This window comes from Grus americana, chromosome Z, assembly GCF_028858705.1.
Source record: "Grus americana isolate bGruAme1 chromosome Z, bGruAme1.mat, whole genome shotgun sequence".
Classification (NCBI taxonomy): Eukaryota; Metazoa; Chordata; class Aves; order Gruiformes; family Gruidae; genus Grus; species Grus americana.
Window position 1 is genome coordinate 17,312,626 of NC_072891.1, and position 17,293 is coordinate 17,329,918.

Sequence of the window (17,293 nt, forward strand, 5' to 3'; positions counted from 1 at the left end):
ATGGCTATTAGCAAGACTTTTCTCTCACACTATATATCATTCACCTCAAAGCATTTAAGAAGCAATCAGTTAATTAAATGAATGACTTAAATTTTATCTGTCTCTGTCAGGCAAAGGATACAGTACTCATTTAAGAGGATAAGCAGAGCCATATCTCTTCTTCCAAAACTGGAATCTTTTAGCTTAATCTATATTTAAGTGAGCATAAACTGTATGCTGTATCAGTAGCACTCAGTAAGTCAAACTGGCTGACTATAAGGAAGAGGCTGACCCTTCTTTTACAAGACTGCTGATATCTCTGTTCTATTTCATCACTGAAGTAAGATCCAGTTGAAGACCAGCATAGGTCATATATTGGCTACCAATTAAGAAAAGCAATGAAGACCGTAAATAACAGTCATAGTATCATATTCTTTCCTTCTGTTTCCCTTTCCTTGAGTGAACCATGGAAAGGGAACGGAGAAAAATAAATTTCCATTTGCAATGTATCTTGTGCATGGTGGTTGTTATAATAGCCAAGCTATCCTCACAATACATATTTTGACTATCCAATACAACTTTTGAACCTAATTTGGACGTTTACTAGTAAGTATATGGGTAGTTTCAGGGGGGCCAAGGGTTAGCGAAACACTACAGTATCACTGGATCTCTGTGCCGTGTTCTACATGGAACCAGAAATGAGAGTCTTATGTTTATGGCATTAATCACAGCGTACTGCAGACATCAGTTTTGCAAGCTCCCTCAGTGAACTGTTTATGTTTGGGGGCATCACTTCATGTAAAAGAAGGAAGAAAGCATAGGAAATTACCACAACTGGACAAGAAATATATTGCACATAGTGAGCAGTACAAGAGTAAACTGAAAACTATATTTTTCAAGAAGATTAAATGAAGAATGTTTCTTGTGCTCACTTTTTAGTGCAAATTTTAAAATTTAAAATACCTCATGTGAAAACTTACGCTGTGATTTTTATTTACACCCTGTATACTTATTTTTTATTTTGATTTGTTAGAAATGTAGCCTGAAAGATCCCAGCTTATTGACTTTAACATCTAGAAAGTGTTTATTGAGGGGTTTTTTTTTTTCAAGATTCTGCTGTTCCTGGACTAGTCTTTCTATAATTGAGTATAAATAAAACATTTTTTTAATGTAGTTAATAGTATCTGAAGCCTACTGACGTGGATACTAGAAGACCAAGCTCAAAACATTTCGATTGTCCTGAATGGATTATTCCAGTACAAATTGGAAAGACTGTTAAATTGTATTTACAGGGTCCTGATAAGTCAGTGCCTTTTCTGACTCCTGTCTCAACTTGTTAAAGTTGAGACTTGTTAAGAACTTGTTAAGAAAAAAAAGAGGTAGAAGAAAATAAGAACTTGTTAAGAAAAAAGAGGTAGAAGAGAAAGCTAAAGTGCTCGTACAATTTTGTGATGTACATTTTGGAAACATAGGGAAGTGAGACTTCAAGATTATTTCTAATGCAAGAATGTTTACAAATTACCGGGGCATCATGAAAATAATGGATTGGAGAGATTAATTTTTCATCCCACTCAGGCACACCTCACCGAATAAGGCAAGTTCCTACATGTACAACATTGAATGTAATCTCTTTTTTTTAGCTATTTATAGCTGGGAAAAAAGTACAGATTCAGGTGCAGACCAGTGTTTGGCCTTTTCCCAGACTTCTGTGAAGACTGTTAGCAAATGAAAGGGTTAAAAGTTCATTGAAAAATTAGTAAAACAGTTTCATAATCAAAAGATGATATAACATAATTTAAACCAAGCCACAGAATAGTTTGGTTGGTGAAATACTACATCTGGAGCTTGGATGAATGGCTACATCAAAGGTATGCACACTTTACATTTCAGTAGTAATAAAGAACCTGTAATACCTTGATTCTTCATTTACTACATTATTGCAAGACAAATTTAGAGTCTGAGCTTATATAGACTGTTTTTTTCCACTGTGGTACATTATCTATATATTATCAGAGCCCTAAATATTTTGCACAGAACTATACAGTAGGGTACTTTCTGTGTTTTTTGTTTTTTTTTTTTTTTTCAGAAATTGTGATGCTCATACCCTCATATTTGGACAGTTGTCTGATAGAACATGTATTTCTGATGTCACCACCAATATATCCATTTATTCAATTGCATAAGTTAGTATTTTGCATTAATGAAACAGTATACAGTGGCATTACTAAAGGTCCTGGTGAGGAATTTCAGGAGTGCAAATTCTCCTCATTTGTACTACTGTAACGTAGAGCTCAGTGCTCCCATATCAGTTACTTGAGGCTTACATGGTTCCTTTATGTTGCCTTTCACAGGAGCATATTTTCTTTATATTGTTGGGGTGGGCAAAGGACACTACATTTTTTTTGTGGGATTAGTGAGTGCAAAGACATCAGTCAGATATCCGAGAATCACCATGCTTCATTAGGAAATCCCAAAACTTATTCTGAGAAAGCTTCCATATAGTTAAACATGACATTCAAATATTTGAGCAGGTAAGTATAACTATAAATCATAATTTGATAGGTCCAAAACCAACTAATTTTTCATATTCTGTTTTTTGCTTATAATGTGATGGGAAACAATTTTTTTTTAATGTGTGATGTATTTTTGCAGTTGCACTGAAATTGTTTCAGGTCAATGAAGTTTTTCTGAAAAATACCATCAGTAATCACACATTGACTAGCTGCAGCAGAAAATGCGTTTGTGTTGTTTTGTACTTTTCTTTTTCCAATTTAATAGGAAATTAGGAGGATGAATTCTGCCCCACAATCTAACTTAACAGAGTAAATAATGATACTTGATACTTCAAAAGAGGGGCTGTCTTCATGCATTAGTATCAAGATCACTCCTTGAAGCAGTTACAACTGATTGTGTGAATAGAAACAATCAGTTTCAGCAGGGGCATGAATTACAAAGTTGTGCTCATACACTGGATTCTTGTATTACTAAAACTTACCAACCTTTAGTGAACTTTATAACCTGAAATGTCTTGAATGAAGTCTTATATAAAAAGTAACTATTTTTCCATATCTAAAGTTTACTTTAAAAATGTGACTACATGTTCTTCTTCCTAAACCACTTCATTCTTTCATCAAATGTGCTTGCTTTAAATTCATTGTTTTTTCCACTGTATAAACTAGGTGGATTTGAATACTTCCAGGAAGAATCTAAAGCATTTGGTTGTTATTAGTGTGTAGATAGCTGACTCACACATGCAAAAAATTAAAGAAACTTACAAATGTTCAAGTGATTTTTGTTTTGTTTTGTGGCTATACAGCACCAAACCACATCCTGTAGTACAACTATCTTTTCCCTTTTTATTTTTATTGTGCAATATAATTTCAGGGTAATAAAACAAACAAGGACAATACTTTTATTGTCTATCCCCACATTTTATTATTTTTCTTTAAATATAACATACTATACATTGTTGCTCAGTGATATTTGTTTCCCTTTTGTTTTTAAAATCCCTCCCTCTCTTTTCCTTTTGCTCAAGTATATGAGGGTGACAGAAAACAGAGCATATGGTTGAGGATCTGTGATATTGGTAGATAGAATGTCTGCAGTTTGCTCCCACTGCAGTGAGTATTACAGTATACCAAACACACAGGAATCATTGATTCCTTCAAGGTTTTTTTTTATTTTGGTTGATTTTCAGAAACCACTATTCGTGTCACTAATGGCTCCTGACTCACTTTGGAAAAGTGATATTTCCTGATTTGGGCCTTTGAGCAGCATGATGTTTTGAGTATTATGATAGTATTTATGCATAATCCCTCCCCTGACCAAGTGATCTACGTAATTCTGTCAAAAAGGAATTTCATTTGTAACCTAAATGTTCTTTAACTGGTCATCCAATACTGCATTTGCCCAAGCTCACATTGAATGTTCACTGTGGGTGGTCCATTATGTCTTGCCAGTTTTAATTATTGATTACAAATTTGAAACAACAGAAACTCACTTTTATCATGGTAGTTAAGTTTTGCTGTGATGTGCAATTACATTTAAAATCTGAAATTCTTATTTCCTTTTCTAGAAAAATTTCATTGGTGAAGAAAAAAGCTGGAGATAAAGTACCATGAAATACAGTGTTAGCTATGAGCTAAAATGTTGTCTCAATGAATTCCTGGGTTTAAAAGAGTTGATTTTATTTAAGGACAGAAAATACAATCTGACCATTTTGTATTTTATGGGAAAGCTATTTTTTTTTTAACAGCTAATATTTAAATAACAGATTAAGATTGAAGTGCTGGTTAAACATTGACTTAAATAAGTTACAGAAGATTCCAACACCACCAGCCTTTATAGAGGTTAAACATTCTCAAAAAGACACATTAAGCAAGGCTCTTCTTTGTACCAAAATACAGTTTCCAAACAATAAAAATAAAACCAACTTTTTCACAACAAGAAATATTGAAGATAAAACTGCAGCATCAATATAATCTCATAGTTATCACTTAAAGTATTTAGAACAAAATAATATTATACTACTTTTGTTTCTTACTAAAGACACTGCAAAGGCTTATTTATTTACTTAGTGGAATACAATGTGAAAACAGTGGTACAAATTGTTTGATGTATTGTTTTCTATTTATCTGCTCTAACAAAATGAGTCTCAATATGGTTACATTGGTGAGCTATCCAGAGCTCTCTAAAATTACAGAGTAAAGCAAAACATAAAACAAACCTTATGTACCTTTAATTGAACAGACTTCATATTATGCTTAACTTTGTTATACGGCAGTTGCTCAAGTTAAGCCATGGGACTAGTAACACTTCATAAAAACGTGCTGGATATTATGTATTTTGAGCCTTCAGTTACTATGATGGATATGAAAGGCATGCTAAAGCTGAATACCAGCACAGTTTTTTTGGTTGGCTCTCATATATCATATACATGTGAGTAATAGTCTCTGATAAATGCATGAGCATGATTTTGGATCTTCTGTCCCTCAGTCCTTACTTAGGTATTGTTCTCACTATATCCCCATGGTTCTACAAGCTCGTAACAAGGACAAATGTGCTGAATGGGTGTATTAACTGAATAAAGAGTGCAGGACTGTGTTGCCTTCTTACTTACTGTTCAGAGGCCAAATTTTACACTTGGGAATTACACAGTGTTCAATTTTAACATTTGCAATCTCAGTGACTTTAACAGGTCTGTCCACATCTAGGTTCCAGCCCAATGCTTGCTGCAGAATATCACACTGATTGCAATGCATTAGATCTTAGTTCCAAATTGAAATCAAAGTCAGATGAATATACACATACGGATGCATTGACACCCAAGTACAGATGTGGCCCCTTCTCTCAATTTCAGAATAGCAGAAAGACCCTTCGAACAAAGTATTTCTTGACGTTTGTTCTTGAGTGCTGATAAGTAAAAAAATTTCTCCAACATAAGGACACCCAATTCCATAAATCCAAGCACTGCTTGTTTGGTCTTTTTGCTTAAGTGCAAGACAGTTTAGGAAAAAAACGGATTATACACATTAAATTCTGCCTTTAAAGCCTTGTATAATACCTATTCTCAGAGTACTTCTGAGGTTTTGACATTTTAGCCTATCAACCTCTGTGTGAAGTACTGAGAAAAAGGGAAAATAACAAAGAAGCAAATGAGGAAAACAATTCAAATCAAAAAGATATTTAACATCCTATTAAATAAATAACTTAGAAATCAAAAGAAATGAAGTTAGAACATACAAGCAAACCATACTATTTGTTTTGTTAGAACAGTTTTACACTACTTTGCTTATATTCCTTATCCTATCCATTCTTCCACAAGGCTTCTCCAGAAATGCCATTGCTTGTGCATATGACCCAAGTGCTTCCAGTAAATGCTTGTGTGTCTAACTGTTCATTGGATCATTAGGCTTGAACGAGTAATTAAGTTCTTTGATAGGAGTTAGTATTCCATAAATAACTTTCCCCATGAAAATCATTCAACAGATTGTCTCATCCCCTAAATTCCATTGCAGAGATAAAAAAAAAAAAAAGTTCACACTGGCAATAACTTCCATCCCATTTGATCCAGCTTCTATCTTGATTATACGATATGACACCGAACTAAATAAAAGTATTTCATGTGCCAGCAATAAGTACAAAACCTTCAAAGGCTTCCCCTGCGCTCTTTTCAAATAAGCAGATGTCTGCACTATTTCTTTGCATTTACTCTTCAAGAGGATTACCAAATATTCTTGACATAAGAGCCTTTGGTTCAACCGCATCGATAAAATAGTTCCTTTATCTATGACATTACTACCATTGGAAGAAAGTGAGCTGAAGTGTTTTTCCTTCTTGTTTTCTGTCCTCTCTTTGTGGCTCCCCTTCCATTCAGGGCCACAAACATTTGCCTTCCATTGTGCTTCCAATTTAAGGATGCGTAAGTGTTATATCCATTTTCTTCTATTCTTTCCTTCAATTTGCAATCACTGTTAAACTCCTTCTGTTAAAAGAAGAAAACAAATACACAAATTCGGAATAAACATAACCTTTCAGAGTTGCAGCATACTGAAAGTAAATAGTTTTAAAAAATATTTTGGAAGATTTCAGTGTTCTATATATGAAACCCTTATAGGATTGTACAGTGTGTTTAAAGAAAAGTTTCACTGTGTCCGCAGCATTTAAAGCAACATCAGTTAGAACGTGAAAAGTGAAACAAAAAAAAAAAAGATATAATCAATTATTCAGTGCATAATTATAGCAGTGAAATGTTTTAATTCATTCACAGCTGAAATTACACTTCTTTGTGTTGGAATATAGCAACAATATTAAATCAAATTCTCAGTCATAAACTCAATGTATGAGGTAGCAATCTTGGAGTCATTCATCATATTTCAGTTCTAACAAATACAACCCTTAAATATCTTGAACCAGATTATTGATACCATATGTTAAACAAATACGCGTGGCATAGGCCTACTTCTTATTTAAAGATGCTTTACACCACACTGACCATGAAAAAAGGCTTTTGGATGGGTGCAAGTCGCTTATGCTGCTGTTAGAATGGATACAAGGCCTGTTTACTTTGCTGATCTGAAGAGGGACTTAGCCTAAAAAAGAATCATATATGATCCTGTATCTTAATGACTAAATAAACTTGAAAGCAATTTTGTGTATGGTACCAGGGATTCAGGTTTTCTATTTTTAAAGGAGAACTAGTTATCAGTTTGTTAGAAAGAATAAAAAATATATGCATGTGGAAGCAGGTAGGGGGAGGCTGTTTTTTTCTGTAGTGTTAAATGCACTTTTACTCAGATCTGCTTCTCTATAATGAAGACAAGAATGCTTTGTTTTCACAAACAAGTAATTCCTACATATAACGCCCCTCCTCTCCCCTCCCCAGTTTTATCAAGTTACTTATATTCCATTTAGAAGGCTTTTGAAAGTGGGACGTTTTCAGTATACTTAGGTTATAACCAAAAATTGGCATTTCATTGTTTCTGCATTTCAGAAAAAAAATGTTATTTCACAGCTCAGGCAGAAGCATGTCAGAATCTCAGAGCATGATATACTAACTACATGTGGTATTTTTAACATGTCTACGAACAAGATGAGAAATATGTCTGAATCATAAAACAGTTTTCATGGTACAGATAAGAATTTCAGTGATGTTTTATCTTTTATTACCTTCAAAATTCTTAGATATTCAGCTAGTAAAGATATAGAAAGTATCAACATTAATAAAAAAGGACATAAGAATATTAAAAAAAAACATTTTCCATCCCTATTAATTTAAATTAGAATTTTTAAACTAATTAATATTCATTACTTTGATACAGTAAGAGTTTTTCTGTCTATAATATTGTTTTACTTGCTGCTAAGACTACAGAATATATGCTTAGGTTTTCCTAACATAATTGTGCATATTTAAACTCAATTTGGCTCCCAAAATGCTCTTTGACTTTGGGATTAGTAGTTAGTGGAGCAATGAATGTTGGGGAAGACACTATCAAGAGAAGATTCTCTACAAAATGACCTTTGATACTGCCTGTATTCACAAAGCTACATATATATAATTTAATATTTATTTGCCACCTCTGGCATCAAGGTATTAAGAAGGCAGATGGCCATCAATCACAGTTCTAAACTGCAGTAACTTCTATCTGCCAGGAGCTTATTTTGTTAAAGAAACCAAATACTGAGTCTTCTTTTGCTCCCTCATTCTAACCAAAGTCAGTCAAATGGAAACGTATTTGACAAACATAGAAACGGTCTTACTTGACTTGTTTTCCCAGATGCAGAATTGTAGTCGAATCCAAACTTTTATCTCTATTCTTAGATAATACAGAGAGAACAGATGATGTTGTGATGTCGTTAAGAAGTCTTGTTGGCAGGGGTCTGAGTGTTAGCCCAAGACTGCTTTACTCATTTCAAACAAATTTCAGCATAACCCTGCACCAATGTCTATTGTGCACATGCTTAAGAGTGTTTTTAAAATTTTTATTGGTTCTGCTTTTCATATCCATCTGCAAGCTGCCACACTGTAGTAATATGAGTCTAACTGCAATTCTTGGGAGGATGGGAAAAATAATAACAGAAGCATTCTTGAAATCTCTGAAGTATTATGGAATAGGTTTTGATAAGTCATTATGTTGTGATTTTATGATGTGAATATTGAAAAATTATCTCAGCTGGAATTAAAAAAAGGCTTTCCACATTCGTATCCTCCTGTCAACACTATTTCTAATACATTATGAATTACTGAATCTTATGGCAGCAGTTTCCACCTATGGTACATGAAGGCTGCTTTTGACTTAATTTGTGTGTATATAGGGTTGGGATGGACTCTCACCACACCAGCTGTGGCTAACAACTTGGGTAGGAAAACTTATCTTGGGCTTTGGGACAGACCATCAAAAATGACTAAATTAAACTCTGTAAACTGAGATGTGTGAATTGAAGATACTGATGTATGCTAACACCTTCACATGTGTACAGAAGCATACCCATGATCAATGAGTGTAGCTTAACTGACAAATGGTAACTTTGTCAGCAACTCAGTATACCCTTATGCCTCTCAGTCTTGCAGGACTGAGCACTGCTTATTGTGTATTTCTTACCAATGTAATTCCAGAAATTAAAATCCAAATTTACAGGAGTTTAAGAAACATTTCTCTGTTCTGGTCTTTCCTTAATGTGATTCTTTGACACTGCCCAGGAGTTTAGAAAGTCAGAAGTAGCCTCACCAGGAATGACTAGCCACAATGCAGATGAAGGAGGACAGTTTATATAGTTTGTATGAAGTAAACCCACTCTGTAGAAATGCTTCCTTAAAAAGAGGGCCAAATGACTTCAAGCCCCTTGAATCTCAGTTGAGACTGGCATTACTTCACTATTTTCAGCAGAGGTAGGAGGCATAGCTATATTGCCCGAGGATAACCCAGCACCAGTACCTATCTGTGACTTGCTCTCTTTAAAACCTATGGATGTTCTGAATACTGAGCAATCTGTAGATTGGCTCATGACCTTTGCAGAGTACTTGAATATGTTTACATTTATGTGGGCTCAAACTCACTGGAACTGGTAAAATGTTGCAAAATTATAAACCAAACCAGATGTAATACTAGAACAATCTGGTGTTTGTGTAATCATGTGGATGTGTGAGGGTACACTTCAGTTTAGTGTAGTTGTCAGATTTATAGATCATATTGCTTCCTATTAAAAATATTTGGATAGTTCCAGGGTTTTATTGGGTTGGGGTTTTTTTATTATTGTTTGTTTTTTCTCCTGATAGTATCAGTAAGCTCAAACTTTCACAAATACAAATAGCATATCTATGGACAATTTTCAAATGATACCCAAATTCTGCTCAATCAAAGCTTATCTGCTGATATAGCTTTCTGTACTGCCCATAATCTTGTATATTAATTAATACAGTCAATGTAAAGCTGGCTATTCTAGCAATCTTCCTCTTGGAAGTCATAGTTTGATAATTTGGTGTGTATGCTCCATCAGCTGTGGTTTCTAAGATTTCAGGTACACTTTATCTCTCTCTTACCCCTCAAAATACTGCTAAATGTGACTGTACTGCAGAAAACCAGGGAAAAATAGCTTTGAAGATTACATTTTGTAGGACGTTCTGCATTGGCCACTACTTAATAAGAAACCTGACTGAAGTGGTAAGCATGATAAATCCTAGCTTTGGTATGATATGAGCTTAACAAACACCAGGAAGCTTGTGGAGAAAGGGGCTGCTGGTTTACCAGTGGATGAAATTTTGATTAACAACTCATTTCAGCTCTAATTAGTAGTAATACACAGACATGTGGGGTTTTCGGTGGGTAGGAGAGGGAACTATGCTGACTACTGCAATCCATTTGGAAGGTAAACAAATACTTACAGAGCCGTAGACTTTTCCTTTCTTGTTCATGGCTAAATAATAGTTGCTCTTAATGGACTTAACTGCCACAACTCCAATTTCCACAGATGTTATCTCCAATATGCCTAAAAATAAAAATTGAGCTATTTAATAACTTCATTAGAGGATTTACTCACTATAGAAAAGACAATAAATCTGAAAAATACTAAACTTCTAATATTCGGAACCAACTGACCAACAAACTTCAGCAAAATTCTTCTCTAAACCAGTGCAAGAATATACAAAAACACTGTTTCAATTAACATGTTTCCTTTGCTAACCCTGCATTTTAAACCCCATAAATACTGAAACAGCTCCATTTTTCTTAGCATAGATTTTACTAAAATTTATCAGAAGATACATCTGAACCACAGCATTAAATTAAATCTATAGCATATGTCAATAGAATGTTACATTTCTCCCAATCTTCAAAACCAGTGGTAAACTATTTATTCCTTGTAGGACATTTAGATAAACTAAATCTCTTGGCTGCACTGAGCTGATAAATTCACTTTTGGCAAGTGTGTTGACATTTTGGGATATAGTAAGACTAACCCTAACGACCACATTATCTTTGTCTTTCAAGTATCAGAAACATTTTGCTCTGTTTGTAATAAATATGATTAATTTTTTTTTTCTTTAAAACAAACTCTTTCTGTGATACTGGATGGCTAAAGGGGCCAATAATGGGTGACAGAGCTTTTCATCTCTATGTTTCCTGCCCAAGAGCATACTGATTTGGGAGGAGTAGAAGTTATTACAACTTACATAGTGACTTTAGAGATCCCTTTTCAGCTATTACTAGAGTAACTGAATGGCTATGTTTGGGCATTGTGTCTTAATACAGGATAAATATGGCTCTGACCAAATAATTTCTAAATGGTTTATCTAGGTAGTATGCCCGGCTCCAGCAATGCTCTGGATATTAAAGTAGATACTAAAGTAGTCAGAACAATAGCCCTTCTAACTCAGAGGTCGCTAATGAGGACATTACAGGAGGGGCAAAAGCACTGAGAAATTGTAAGGAACATCCTAGACTGAGCCAACAAATAGTGTGACAAATAGATCAGCTTGAAAAACATTGATGAGTTGCTACCTGTTTAAAAAAAACAAAAGCAATAATTTCCTCCTAAACATGTTCCATGCTTTTTGTCAGAGCAAGGTAGTACTGGAAAATCCATGTTTTCTCATTTACTTAAGTCTGTTCAGACTGTGGAACCACGTGGACTTTAGTGTGTAGAGGAGGTAAGGAGAAAGTTCTTTCATTGTAAATTTTTTTTTTTTTAAATGGCTGCTTTATGTACGATACCAAAGGCATTCTGTATGGCCATTGAACAGATCTACGCAACTCAGGAGTGAGGGTGTTACTTATTCTGTGACTATAAGCTTTGATGTTAGCTGGGCAGTGGCTGTGAATCCAGCATGAAAAAATAATAGCTGGGTTTTATGAGGAAATAAACTGATGACATAGTTCATGCGTGTGAAGGAGAGAACATCAAACTAGGGAATTTAACATGAAAGACCTCCTTTTATTCTAAAGAAAGGAGAGGTGGCCTTTCCTGGATGCATTTTTAAATATACATAAAATTCTACACTTATATAAACTACATAAATTTTGATATGAAGATATATAAAAAGTGATGAGAAGACTTTAGTTAATTCTTTCTACAGAAATTAATTACTATAACCCAAACTGTGGCACCAGTAAAACAAGACTGGGCCCATTTCTAATAACAGCGGTAACAAAAAAAGCCCACCAAAACGCCCCAAAACAACAACAACAACAAAAAAACAAAATCAAGATACTGGCATGACATGTGCTATTATTGATTTTTATGTTGAAATGGATTAAACTGAGTTATGGTTTGTCATAATTTTTGTCATATTATCTTTGTAATAATAACGCCATATTAGATCATTTCAATTGATTATTACACTGGCAGCTGAAGGAGAACAGTGCTTGAATAAGAAACTTGCACTGAATTAAGCCATTTTAAGGGTTTAGCACTTGAATGATGGAGAAACTCTGCTCTTCAGTAAAATACCTAAGTTAAAGTAACAGAAGTATTCATATAATTCACGAAAATATAGTAATTTTTTCTAGTAAAGTTTTTTTGCAATCGCACATTCCATTATATCCCCAGTGGGGCAGCTGAAAGGAGGTCATGAGAAATGTTACTACATTTGCATTATATCCACAGTAACTAGTTTGATTATACCTAGTTACGATATTTAATTGGTGCCAAATGTAGCTGAATTCTTCAGAACAATTATCAGTTTGATCTCATCTCCAATGATCCTGGATTTATTCTCACTGACTGTGTTCTGTGTATATGGAAGTTGAAAAATGTAGAATTTTCAGTGACAATTTTTCATATTCTAACTTCTGCAGTATTTGGGGGGAGAAGGGGACATTTTAATTGCTATTTTTCTTTCAAATGAATTTAATACTCTTGATCTATTGCCCCTTGGGTTACAGGGACCTAATTTGGTACTTATCTACCCTGCTACTCTCTTTACACCCTGGAGACTTCACTGGAGTTACATGGTAGTTACAAGCACAGAACTAGCTTTTGTCTAGATTGCAAATTATTCAGTATTATTTACAGATTTTCTCAGGAGGAGATTCTCTCATGAGTTGGACAGAAATCTGCTGAAGGCAATAGGAATCTTTTTGTAGGTGTCAGTGAGGTAGACACACGTTTTAAAGGTCAGCATGAGAGCACCAACTCATCTGACATGGATCTACAAGCAGAAGTCCTAAGGACTTCAGAACTTTGAAACAGTCTGGATTTAAATAAAGTGCCTTTGATGTAAGGGTGAAAATATGTATTTGATTATTCTTTTCTTGATTCATTATTAAAGTCAGCAGGAATGTATAAAAAAAAGAAATTGAGACATACAGTATGAAGCCTAAAACTCCAGTGTTTTCACCATCTAATGAAACTGACTCCTTCAAGGACACAAAAAATTTTGCATTCTCATCAAGGTTTATGTATTAGAGTCACAGGCCATGATTGGACTTCTATACTACTGCAATAAAAAATATTATTTCCATGGGCCCTCAAGATTAACTATGTAAAATTTCATACTCTTCAAGTGCTGCAGGCTTGGAGGTAAGAGCCCATGTGTTGTCATAGACAATATGGCTGAAAGGAAGCCAGACCACTCTGGGTACTCCAATGACCTTAGTTAGGAAAGCTATTCTTGACAGAAGATTGTTGTCAGACACCTAAAAAAAAAGAGATTCTATGACCTCCTGGGTAACCTACTCCACTATCTACATTGGAAAGTTTTTCTAGTATCGAATTTAAATGGCTTTCTTGTAATTTGAGTTCACTAATTCTTGTTTAAACTGTAAACTAACATGAAGAAGGGATATTTTTGTTTTCTTTGCAGAAACCTTTTATATATTCTGGAATTATTATCACACCTACCTATCTACCTACCAACTTTTGCTCTCTAAACAAGCCCAGTTTTTCAGTGCTCTCCTTAAAGCTTTCAAGTTTTCTAGACCTTTGAACACTCCTGTTGCTTGTGCCCACTACATAGCCATAATACTCTTATTGAAATCTTACCAGTGTTGATACATGAAGGAACATTTTATATTTCCTGCAAAGGACATATGCGTAGTCATACATTTATGCATACATCTTTCCTTTTTTTTTTTTAACAGTAAAATGATAGTACTTATTCATGTTTGATTTGTGATCCACCACCCTCAGATACATAGAAGAAATGTAAACAATCATTCCTCATTCTGTAGTTTTGAATTTGATTAGTCCCAATTAAATGTACTTTACACATGCCCCAGTTAAGTGGCTTCTTGTTTATTTTATAATTTCTCTAATTTGTCTAATTTGTTGTTTTGAGTTCTTATTAAGTCCTTCAAAATACTTGCAACTATTCCAAGCTTCATGTGGCCTGCAAGACTTTCACTTAGCTTTTGCTTGCTGATCTTGATTAAGAGAATATCATTAGAGACAGTTTCAAAAATCTTTCCCAAATTTATATTATCTACTGCTTCTCTCCTATACATAAAGATTTTCATCTCATCACAGTTGAAAATTAGGTTGGTTCAGTATTACTTCTCTTTGATTTATTAATTTTGGTTGATAATTTCTTAGGTGTTTACAAATGTATATTTAAAAATTACTTTTTCCATATTTTTTCTCAGTATATGCTTACTTGTCTCTAGGCCTTTGGTTTTTCCCTTTTTAAAGACATTTACTAATATTTACTACATAAAGATATTTACTACTTCCTCAGTTATCTGGCGAGTCATTTTTCTCAAGTTTTCAGAATGAATCTCTAGAGACTTGGCCAACCTACTCAGCAGACTGAGTAAATTTTATCAAGTAAAAACCAGATAAATCGTCCAACTAATTTTCTTTTTTTTTTTTCTATTCCAACCAATGTTAGCTTCTCTTTAGAGCTCATGTTTCTTTTCTGTGAAGACTGAAACAAAAAAGGCACTTCAACATATTTCCTTGTATGTTTCTTGTATCTGATTTTATACCATTGCTTGGGCTCAGGCATTTCTATGCTTTGAAACTTTTCATTCCAAGAAAATGTGTAAAGTAAATAATGTCCATGATATAATGTGACTTGTAATTAGGCTTGATAATAAGCACTACAAAAAATTAATATTCTTGGAGGGAAAATTCTCACTAGTAGTTACTCATTTCTGGTTCCATGCTTTTTAGGAACTTGGCAAGGAAAATAAAATAATTAAAAAAAATGCTGTGGCCTCCATTATGGTTTTAAAACAGATAGCACACTATTATTTTACAGCCATAACTCTGTAAACTTCAACAATTACAACTAATCCCCTTCGACCACATCCACTGTAAAACCATAGTTTTCAATACCCAAACCATTGCCAACTCGTTATAGTTAGAAACATTTTAGATATCAACTTGCGATGTGCCCTGTAGCTATGCATGTGCTCTCTTTACAGGTCCCAAAGGCTAGAAACATATTCCCAATAGAACCCAAATATATTTAACTTAAATAAACTGTATTTTTATAGTTTATAAAAATGATCATTATATAAATGACAAGGCAACAGAATGGCTGTCTTGTTCTGCACAGAGGGACTGTCAAAACTACAAGTGAAAAATTGCATTTACATAAATCTGTACACTAGTTCCAAATGTCATCTGTTTTTATAAAAATGCTGGTAATATGAAACAAAAAATTTACAAAATGTCCTAGAACTTGAGTGAAATAATGTCAAGTAATTTGTTAGGAAACACAACTTGATAGAGTATCAGATATATTATCAAGGCATTACTGCAATGGATCCAAACATACCCTGCAATGACAACCACTTGATTCTGGGACCATATTCAACTTCTTTGTAGTGTGAGGCAGTGACTATTTTTCTGTAGTTGCGTCATTTGTGTAATAAGTTCTTAAAGGACACTTTAAACGTCTGTAACTCTAGTTGCAATCCTCTTAATGTAGAGGAGCAGGAGCACCTTGCATCTTCCTCCCCCTTTCAGAGATTATCCCATATACGTGGCAATTCACAGGCAGTTCCTCCCTCCCTTGCCTTTTCTTCTGTCTGCAGAAGTATCGCAGATGGAGAGTGAGTTCAGCTGGATGGAATGTGATGATGACTGAGAGCTTCTGAAACTTTCCAGTTTCCCAAATGGTGACAAGAAGCTGCTGGGGCTGTGAAGGCAGCTGTGGCTCTTGGTGGCTAACTGGAGAGGGCAGAACTTGGTAACACTCTTCTAAACTGACTTTTTAGAGCTTTGGTTTATGCACCCTCCAGGGAGCTTCTCTGAAGGGGTACCTTTGGCATTGGCTTGGATCAAAGTTGGTGATAAGGCATAATGTTAAAGGTATGATGTTCAAAAAGCTGCTCTTAGTAGGTGGCTTGAAAAAGGGTGAAGAAATGAGAAGACTGTTGGATGTTATCATGAAAGATTGATGTGCTAAGCAATATGATTCTGTTTCCACTCTGTTTCATTATTTACACCTGTGCAAAGCAAGCTGAAAACAGCTGCAAAAACAGTCATACTGTTATTCCTGTCTTTTGTTTTGTGCAAGAATTATTGACAACAGAAAGAGGACGATGGTAGAGTAGAAGATAAAATGAACCTAGGAAACTGAAGATGGGCTAAGCAAGGCTTGCCTTTGGAAGCTTTTTCAATGAAGTAAAGTAGTTCCAGTAAAATGTAATGTTACAGACTTTACAGTTGTCTTTGGAAGGTAGCTTAAGATACAAATCTCACAACTCACGATGCCACAGTTATGGGCAGAAATCTCAAATAGTAACTAACCTGAACCATAACCTAAGCTTTGACTTAAAACTAAAACTTTTTCTGAAGTTAAAATCAGTTTGGTGCTTTTTATTATTATTTAATATTTTCTGAGACCTCCACCCTTCCTGCCCTAAATCAGAAGTGAAAGTACTGAAAGACCACAAAGCAAGCTGCTGATGTGTCATATTTAGGTCAACTATAGCTAAAATTTGAATGTCCCATGAGCTTTCCAGTCCAATTCCCACATCTGATGCATTTGGATAAGCCTGAGATATGTATCCAGACTTCTGGAAGGCTGTGGGAACAGGACCTCTGAGCCTTCATGCATTAGCACAATATTAGCATAAGATGTGAAATCTTCATGGTGCATAAAGACCACGTGAAATAGAAATTATTAGAGCCCTTTCTCAGACCCATAGGGGATTAAAGGAAAACAAACCACTTCTACTTTCCTTATCTACTGTTTTTATGGCTTTAATTTCAGAGCAGAGGACTACTCAACCAATGGTCCTCTGTAGACCAAGTAAATGGAAGGGTGGCAGCAGCAGGGTACATAGGAAGAGAGAACCTCATTAGTGATGCAATAGTGAGAGCTGCTGGTTAGCAAAGGAGGAGTTTAAGTCTAGCTACAAGAATGGCA

General features: G+C 34.7%; 1 protein-coding gene across 4 annotated transcripts in view; it reads right to left on the reverse strand.

Annotated features, from left to right (window-relative positions):
- Positions 1-4,196: 4,196 nt before the first annotated feature.
- FGF10 (fibroblast growth factor 10) overlaps positions 4,197-17,293 on the reverse strand; it is a 64,582-nt gene continuing 51,485 nt past the window's right edge. For all 4 annotated transcript variants that reach the window (XM_054810888.1, XM_054810887.1, XM_054810884.1 and 1 more), the window contains 2 exons: positions 10,361-10,464; positions 4,197-6,463 (listed from right to left, as the gene is read on the reverse strand). In XM_054810888.1, coding sequence (XP_054666863.1) covers positions 6,266-6,463; positions 10,361-10,464 — 302 coding nt within the window. In that variant the 3' untranslated portion in view covers positions 4,197-6,265. The remainder of the gene's footprint in view (positions 6,464-10,360; positions 10,465-17,293) is intronic.